At 51.8% G+C, this 8280-nt stretch overlaps 1 protein-coding gene and 1 long non-coding RNA gene across 2 annotated transcripts in view; one reads left to right on the top strand and one right to left on the bottom strand.

Moving 5' to 3' along the window:
• Positions 1-4739: 4739 nt before the first annotated feature.
• GADD45G (growth arrest and DNA damage inducible gamma) lies at positions 4740-6307 on the bottom strand. Its single transcript, XM_030832530.3, has 4 exons — positions 6134-6307; positions 5771-5872; positions 5428-5641; positions 4740-5341 (listed from the first exon to the last, which is right to left on the bottom strand). Exons 1-4 carry the CDS (start codon positions 6184-6186, stop codon positions 5231-5233), a joined length of 480 nt encoding a protein of 159 aa, XP_030688390.1. The 5' UTR covers positions 6187-6307; the 3' UTR covers positions 4740-5230.
• A 162-nt stretch (positions 6308-6469) lies between these two features.
• The window catches only part of LOC132597425 (uncharacterized), a 45885-nt gene continuing 44074 nt past the window's right edge, over positions 6470-8280 (top strand). The window contains exon 1 of the long non-coding RNA XR_009564191.1: positions 6470-7941. This is a non-coding gene — a long non-coding RNA (uncharacterized lncRNA). The remainder of the gene's footprint in view (positions 7942-8280) is intronic.

The following is an 8280-nucleotide window of genomic DNA, read 5'->3' as shown; positions in this document are numbered from 1 at the left end:
AGCATGGGCTCTGAGGCTGCCCAGTAGGACCCCAAACCCCCGGCTAGCCAAGCTGAGCATGTGGTGACTATGGGCCAACCAACCCATCCGTGGGCTTTATCTCATCATTGTTTTGGGCCCACAGAATCAGAACTTGAGTGATTTGCAGAAATCCAAGGACAGAAAATGAATGCACAATGGTTTTTAATGGGTCTCCCGATAGCGGTGCCTAATCCACCATCAGTGTCCTCCTTCCTGGAATTTTAGCATCGAATTCCTCTCCATGCAAAGAGTTCCAGGAATCACTTTGCTGCTGTGAATCACTCTACAGAACTTTGATCTTGCTGAGAAAGAGGATGCTTTCTCCAGTCTGTTTCTTTTCTTTCCATTTTGCTATTTATTGCTATATTAATGTTGCTGCTTACAATTCTATTCACCTGTACTTTATCATAATAAAAATCCAACAAATTTGAAATCATCCTCCAGAATTACTCCCACTCAGGAAAGACATGATGTAAGTGAATGTCATCTAGGCCACCATCACAAAGTTGGGGGATAACTGCAGAGACCACAAAAAAAGCTGAATCACTTCAACCACCAAACTGCATAACCAAAGAGCTTGCAAACTTCAACCCAAAGCAAACCCCAAACACTGAAGAAAAAGAATCATGAAAACCGTCAGCAAATCCCACCTCCCCTTGAGGTGATAAAGTAAAACCACATCAGTCACTTGGTATGAGATACAGAAATGCTCAGCGGTTATAGGATTAGAGCCCGTCTGGAGGGAAAAAAGCTCCTAGGTCTTTTGAACAATGTTCCCATGACTGATTTTACTGTCTCCACTGAGGTTTTCAGACCACAAGAAACATGCTTGCTTTCCTGTATTTCACTGATCTGCAGTCCCCACATCCAGAAGCTAGAGAGAGACAAATGTATCTATTCTGTGCAACAGGAAGCCACAGCAGCAATAAGAAAGAGAACTTGGCTTTGACCAAAATATTACATTACCAGACAATTAGGCCAGGTTCCAAACGTCACGGGCAGGTAGACCCCACGTTCTGATCACATACTCCCAGCCGCCCTGGAAGCAGACCCAAGGTGCCAGACAGCCCTTGGCCAGCCTTGAAAACAAGGGTCCAATGGGTGTGGGACACAGCTGGACGCCCCCCTCCCCTACCCAAACACTCACCTGCAACAAGCCACTCAGGCCCGCAAGAACCCGTCAGGAGTCCACACCTAGAACTGTGCTCCAAACAGTAATTGCCAACTGAATGAATGAAGGAACCAATGGACGAATGAATGAGGGAATGAATGAATGAGTAGCCCATCTCCCACCCCCAAACCCAGTAGCCAAGGGCCGTGCCCACCTCCCCACCATGAGGTAGAGAAGCAGCAGTCCCTCCCAGGCCCAGCTCACAGAGGCTCTAAAGGTCTTTGCTGCCTGTTGGGCTGGAATCATGCAGCCCTGGGGGTGTTTCCAGCAACTTCCAGCAGGAAATCCACCTCCTGGAATCCAGACTCTTGCAAGCAGCCCTCACCCCTCACAGATGACTGCTGGCCACACCCTCTTCGCCACCTGGAAGAGAGAACATAAATCAGGAGCTCTTCATGTGCACACCTTATTTGCCAAGAGAAGAGAAATATCTCCTGGAAGATAAAGAACGAAAGTTTGAGCTAGATTTAAACACAAGGCTGCTTCCAAAGACCAAGTATAACTTTGCCCTACAACAGAAATCGAAGGCTCCTCTTGGGTCCAGGCATACCCCCGTCCCCAGCTGGTCTCTCGGTACAGGATCACACCTCACTGCCCCAGTTAGGCTGTCAAGTGTCTTCTCAGTGGCTGGGGAAGGACAGTTTCCTTTTGACCTCTGGGGGGACACACCCCATGAGGAGTGTACGGGCTGATAGCTTGGAGAAACCAACAGAAAAGCTCAAGAACTCCGAAAAGAAGCGAAAATAAATATCTGCTCCCTGAACTGACCTCACAGCCTTGCTTTGTTTGCCGACATCCTTGCTTTGCTTCCAAAAAACTCTACCGCTGTTTTTAAATGGCTCTCTGTGAGCCTCGAGAGCAATACCCGTTGTGCCACTGAGGCTAATGTTTTCATTAAATGTATAATACCTGGAATGACAGCCTTTAAAATTAAAACAAATCTTGGCAATCATTTTGTCCTCTTGTCTTACCAAAGAGAATGGAAGCCCCAGCTCCTTGTGTGTACGAGGGTTGCCTGACCCCCAGAGCTGCTCCCTCTTTCATTTCTGTATTCGTTTCATCTTTACAACAACGTTTCTGCCAGTGCAATTTTTTATAGCCATGATCAGATGCAAACAATTTTGTCTGAACTAAAAGATGAGCGTGATTGACACTCATTGCCCTGGGGTGGGCACAGCCTTGCTTCGGGCCTACAAACAGCTGGCATCTGTCTTGCTTGGTGAGGCCTGTGGGGTACACAGGGCTCCCTAACCAGTGTGCGCTGTCACTCCTGTGCTGGAGCCTACTGCAGCGCTGAAGACCCTGACCTCCAAGGTCACTGAGTGACATGGGGGCATGCAACAGAATGTCAAGGAAAAGAAGCAGGAGACAACCAAATGCAAGGGAAGATGAGCTTCTCAAAAAATGTAGCACGTGGTTTTGTATATTGCATGGTACGTACCCCTCAGAGATGTAGAAAAGGCGAGAAGGAAATACACCAAAATGTGGAGATGGCCCATTACAGCACTTTTTTCTTTCCTGTTTTTGTGTTTTACAAGTTTTCTGCAATGAATACATAAAACTTTTATAAACGTATAAAGTTATGAAAGTAAGTCTTCCTTCCCAGATGTGTGGCACAGCAAGTAGTGTTGGGCCCTGGAACCAGACAGCCTGGTCCAAATCCACCAGTCCACTTGATTTCTAGGATCTTTAACAAACTCCTTCATCATAAATACAGTATTACTGTCATTAACATTCATCCAGTGCTTTCTAGATGCAGGGCATCGTGCTAAACAGTCTGCATGGATCATCTCACCGTGCATGCGATAATTAGTTTATCTAAGCATTATCACTTAGAGCTGTTGGAAGTATAAATACGATAATGTGTTTATAAGCACCGTGCATTTTATTACCTATCCTATCCTATTACCTATTCATTTTAATAGCATTAAATGCTTGTTCACACCTCCCACAAAAAAATTAAGCACAAGCTTTGGGGCTGGCACTATGTCCAAGCATGCATTTTTTTTTCCCTGTAAATTTTCCTAGCCCCTGGGGCTCCAACAGGTGCCCCTACTGTAAATTCTAGTCCAAGAAAGCCAAGTTTCTTAAGGTCTGCCAAGTTACTATTCTACAAGTTTCAGTGGGCCAGCAGGAGGGTCTGCCGCCTGCTCTATGCAATGCTCCGCTACATTTACTCATTGAAGGGTACATTTTAAAGTAATTATGCCCCATTTGTGTTTACTATAGCATGCTGTGGCAAATGGTCATTAGGCCAGAATGCAGACTGCTGTAGAGACCCACCCTGCAAGGCTCCACTTCAACCAGGAAAACTCAAGGTTTTGAGCAGCCGAAGGTGAAATAGGAATGAAACTTGGGCACAAACACAGCTGAATTATTTCACTGGGCCTCTGTCAAGGGGGATTTTAAGAGCTGATGAATGTGAAACAAGACGTTTTCCTTACAGTAGAAATAATTAAGTTTGTACAGTCCTGTTCTGTTAATTCTTTCACGATTTGGAGAGAACTTAAAAAGTGGCACCCAATCAGCTACCTGGGACTGCTGAAAAATCGGTAGAATTTTCTTCTTAGAAAAACAGCACACTACCCCTCCTTTGCCTAGAAGGCTCAATGGACCCCTGGGCAGCTTGCTAACAGCAATCTAGCCCCGTGTATATTTCCCCTGCCAAAAGCAGTGTAGTCAGGCACCAGCGTGAAATCAAAACGTTGGTCTAATAAAAAAGATTGATTCGCTCAGTACATTCCCCCCTACATCCTCCTTAGGAAAGTCTTTGCCAAAACAGATTCCAATTATTTTTCTCCTGTAAGTCTTTCAAAGCTGCTGTGAATAGCAGCCGTCCTCACAACTCTGATGTGGGCAGAGAACACTCAAAATAGTAGATAGCAGATGCCAGCCCCACTCAGAATTGCTCACACCTATTTGTGTAGATGCTGCCTTCCCATTTTTGCTCAGATCTTCTAAGTTCTATCACAGCCATGACAAAATGATGACTCACACTTAAATGCAGTCATCATGTCATATGCGATATTAATACCTTGGTGACATTGCTGTAAGTGCCATTCCTTTAAGAGGAAAAGGTTCCTGAGAGCAGTCTGCCACCATCCTCAGGGACCACAAAGGGCAGCGCCTGCAGAAGGCAAAGCTCATTGTGCAGGAAGGCGCTGGCTGCATCCTGCAAGCTGTTCTGATAAGCAGCTGTTGGAAAGGAGGGGGCAGAGAAGAGAGAGGGGCAGGGGAGGGAAAGGCCTCTGTTATCAGGTTGGATGGCCAGCTGCTGCACTGATGTCTTATCCCAAGTATGCTCCTGTCTTGAGAGTTTAAAATTTTTCCTAAAGGGAGAGAAATAGGAGCAGGGCTCAAGTTCTGCCCTAACACTCAGCTGGCGTCCCCTCCCCCACTTCCAGCACCCCAGGAGCCTGTAATTCAGCCCCAACAGGAAGATGGAACAAGTGCCATCGAGTTCGTGAATTTCAGAAGTCAACAGCCCTGCAAACCACCTCCCCGCAGACAAAGATCCCCTGCCTTCAATAAAGAGAATAAGTTTGTTTCAGTACGTTTATTGTAAAACTCAAAGCTGCAGCAGCATAATCCTTTAGAAAATGAAGCATCACCCGTGTCCGTTTTGAAACAGCAGTGCATACTGCTAAATCCGTCAGAGCTCCTGTAACTGTTGTACAAGTCCAGGCCGCCTGGCCTTGCCTTTCTCCTTTCTGCCGGGAGTACAGGCTGCTGAGTCACTCCTGCCCGGCCAGTCCGTCCTTCTCGGCCGCGCGGCCAAGGTCCCGCCTCCGGCCTTCCTGGGCGAGCAGCCGCTCCCCACACTTGTAGAGTCCTGGGCTGGGGCCAGCCTGCCCCTGCCGCCGCCGGGCCCCTCCTCGGGAGGGAGCCGCACCTCCTCGCCGCTCTCCACGCGCCCCCGCCTGCCAGTCTCCACGCCGCACTCCGGCGCCCTCGGAGGGCGCATCCACAGAGCCAGCCCCGCGCTAGGCGCCCCGGGGCGTCACCACGTCGATCAGACCAAGGATACCCGCGGGGCTGTCACTCGGGGAGGGTGATATTGGGCACCCAGTCGTTGACGCTGCGACTCTCCTCGCAGAACAGGCTGAGTTTCTCCAAGGCGGGGTCCTTCCATGCGTCCTCGTTGGGGTTCTGCGGGGAGAGCGCAGAGGTCAGCCTGGCTGGCCACTGGCCGATGACGGGGGCGGGGACGACATCGGGACGAAGGCGACACTCACCGAAATGAGGATGCAGTGCAGGTCCCCCGGCGCACCCGCCTCGTCGCCGGTACCCACGATCGCCGCCAGCCTCTGCACGTCGCCCACGCGCACGATGTCTATGTCGTTCTCACAGCAGAACGCCTGGATCAAAGTGAAGTGGATCTGCAGCGCAATGTCGCCCTCGTCCTCCTCGTCGGCAGCCAGCACGCAGAAAGTCACGTTGTCGGGGTCCCTGCGCGGGCGAGCAGGAGGTGGTTGAGGTCGGGTCGGGGAGCCCGGGGTGTCCCTCGCCGCCATCTCCCCGGTCTCCCTGCCGCTCCTCCCGCCCCGCTCGCCTTGCCCGAGCCGCGTCTATACTCACACGTTCAGAACTTTGGCGGACTCGTAGACGCCGGCGGTGAGGCAACCCTGGCGTTGCGCAGACAGCAGCAGCTCGTGCAGCGCTTTCCCGGCGCCCTGCATCCTGCGGACGAGCCAGCGCCGTGAGCGGGGACTAGCAGGAGGGTGCGCCGGGATCCTCAGGCCCGGGGACGCACCCCCAGCGCCCAAGTCCGGCGCGCCAGTTCAGTGCCGTACCCCCGGCCCAGCCGGCACACTCTCGCCCGGCTTCCACCCAGCGGGTTCCCACCCCAGCGGGCCCGAAGACTGACGCCCAACCAGCCGCGACCAGGGCAGGATCAGGATCCCCGAGCCCAAAGACCTCCGACGCTCGGCGCCGAGCTACCTGGCCGTGCTTTCGGGAACCGTGTCCTGGCCGCGAACTTCTTCCAGAGTCATGTTGCGATTGGCGAGCAGCAAATTATCCACAAGAGGAGAGGGCGGAGCGGACGCGAGCGAAGACAAGAAGGTCTACTGCCCACACCGGCGCGCCTACCACCAGCTAGTTAGACTCGGCGCCGCCGCGCGCCCTTATATAGGCTGGGCCCTTGGCACAGCCAGCTGGCGCGAGCCTGCGCGCCCATTGGCCCGCGCCCGCTTTCTGATGCAAATGAGGCGGCGGCCGGAGGCTCGTGCCAGAAGGCCACGTGGGGAGGGGTGCGGGGGATGACAATGCCTCAAATCTGCCGCTTTTGTCGGGGTGTTACCAGGCAGACTGGAGCCTGCAGATTTCATCTCGCCTTTTTGTTTTTCTTAAGTCCTTAAAAGGAAAAAGTTTTAAAAAAAGAAAAAAAAAACCTTGCTGACTAATAGTACGCTGCAATTTGTAAAACGCACCTTTGGGGAATCTAATGAATTTTTTTTGCATTTATTTTTGTTGCTACCTTTCTATTTTTTCTTTACTTTAAATTTGGAGTCTATGAGACCATTGCTTTTAAACCGGAACCTAAAGTAAAAACACGCAGCGCTGGCTTTAAGCTTGCAAAAGGCCTGAGTGCAGCCCCCTCCAGCTGACACTACGGCCCAGAGCGCGAGGTTCTCCTAGCACAAACAAGGCCCCTACCCGGGCGAGCTGAAAGGTCCTAGCCAACCTCCCCGCCCGCTGCAGAGCGCTGCGGGGCGCCCGGGCGCGCGAGCAGATTGCGGCCGGCGCACGCGGCTCGTTTGCATTTCTATGGAGGGTGCATAATAGCGGAGATCTGGCGTGTGGCGGTTTGTAGGAGGGACAATCGAGGCTTTCTCTTCATAGCGACACTGTCCACCTGCCGCTGGGTGGGGTAGGAAGGGCCCGCCGCGCGTGGAGGTCGCCAGGCTGCTCGGCGCGTGGGGGTCGCGGCCGCGTGCCGCTCCTGTGCCCCTCGATGCGCGCCCTCTACACGGGCCCTGCTGAACGTTTGCATGTAATGCCGCCCACCCAGTTCTAGCACAAGTGCGGAGCAGCAGTGGGAGTTGGAAGGAACACCTGGCTGCTGCACCGTCTTCACAGCCGGGTGCGCTCCGCCCGGACCTCTAGGCTCCAGGCCCCAAGAGCTTGGGGAACGCGGCTCGGAATCCCTTTCCCGGGGCGCCATCTACAGGCCGGCCGGAAAGACCCTGACCATCTCCCTCCTCCACACTTTCATTGAACTCTAGGGACTTGGCCTCCGGCCCTCGGGTCAAGAAACGGCCCTGGTAGGGTCGGCTGAGCCCGGTCCAAGCTGCACATTAATGAAGGCAGAGTAAGGACTGCAAAACTCACCCAGGGAGGAGGTGGGGACGAAAGGAGACCCCAACCCAGTACTGACAGAGGAAGAGCCCATAATTCTTAGTCTATTTCGAAATGTTTTATTGACTTAAATATGCATATATTAAAAGCTCGTATTCCAGCAATAGAAGAATAAAACTAAACGACAGCTTGAGAGCGTTTAATAGACATTGCTTGGCTGTGACCATTAAGGACCTATAAGCCTGCACCTTCAGACGGTTCACTCACTGAGCTTACCACTTTTGGTGTCTGCATCTCTCTGCGCTACACTGAAATGCGCGGTGGGGTGCATTCCATTGCACCTCCCCCCTTTTCTAGATGAGGCCTTTGAGACTGGACAGGACAGTTGGCGGACGGAGCGGGTTGATTCGCTGGGAGCCCAGACTGCTTCAAGACAGAGGAAATAACAGGTAAGAACAACCGAGTGTGCTGGCATCTTGCGCCCCCCGGTGACCAGCTGGCAGAGGACAACCGCAAAAGCAGGCCTCTTCCTAGATGCCAAGAATTGGGTGTTTGCTCACCTAACATCCCTGAAATCCGAGGTGTCTTTTTTTTGGGGGGGGGGAATATAGCTGATTTACAATGTTGTGTTACTTTCTGCTGTACAGCACAGTGAATCAGTTATACATATACATACATCCACTATTTTTTAGACTCTTTTCCCATACAGGTCATTACAGAGTATTGAGTTCCCTGTGCGATATATACAGTAGGTCCTTATTAGTTATCTATTTTATAAATATGTAGTA

This window comes from Globicephala melas, chromosome 6 (assembly GCF_963455315.2).
Source record: "Globicephala melas chromosome 6, mGloMel1.2, whole genome shotgun sequence".
Lineage (NCBI taxonomy): Eukaryota > Metazoa > Chordata > Mammalia > Artiodactyla > Delphinidae > Globicephala > Globicephala melas.
Note: the sequence above shows the minus strand (reverse complement) of the source record. Positions and strands in the feature narration are given on the sequence as shown.

Bases quoted from the DNA above. Each gene is read 5' to 3' on its own strand.
- GADD45G (XM_030832530.3), bottom strand. From the start codon at position 6,186: ATGACTCTGGAAGAAGTTCGCGGCCAGGACACGGTTCCCGAAAGCACG. The intron at 5,642-5,770 runs GTGAGTATAGAC...TCGCCCGCGCAG, and splicing joins TCCGCCAAAGTTCTGAACGT to GGACCCCGACAACGTGACTT. The intron at 5,342-5,427 runs GTGAGTGTCGCC...CTCTCCCCGCAG, and splicing joins TGCACTGCATCCTCATTTCG to AACCCCAACGAGGACGCATG.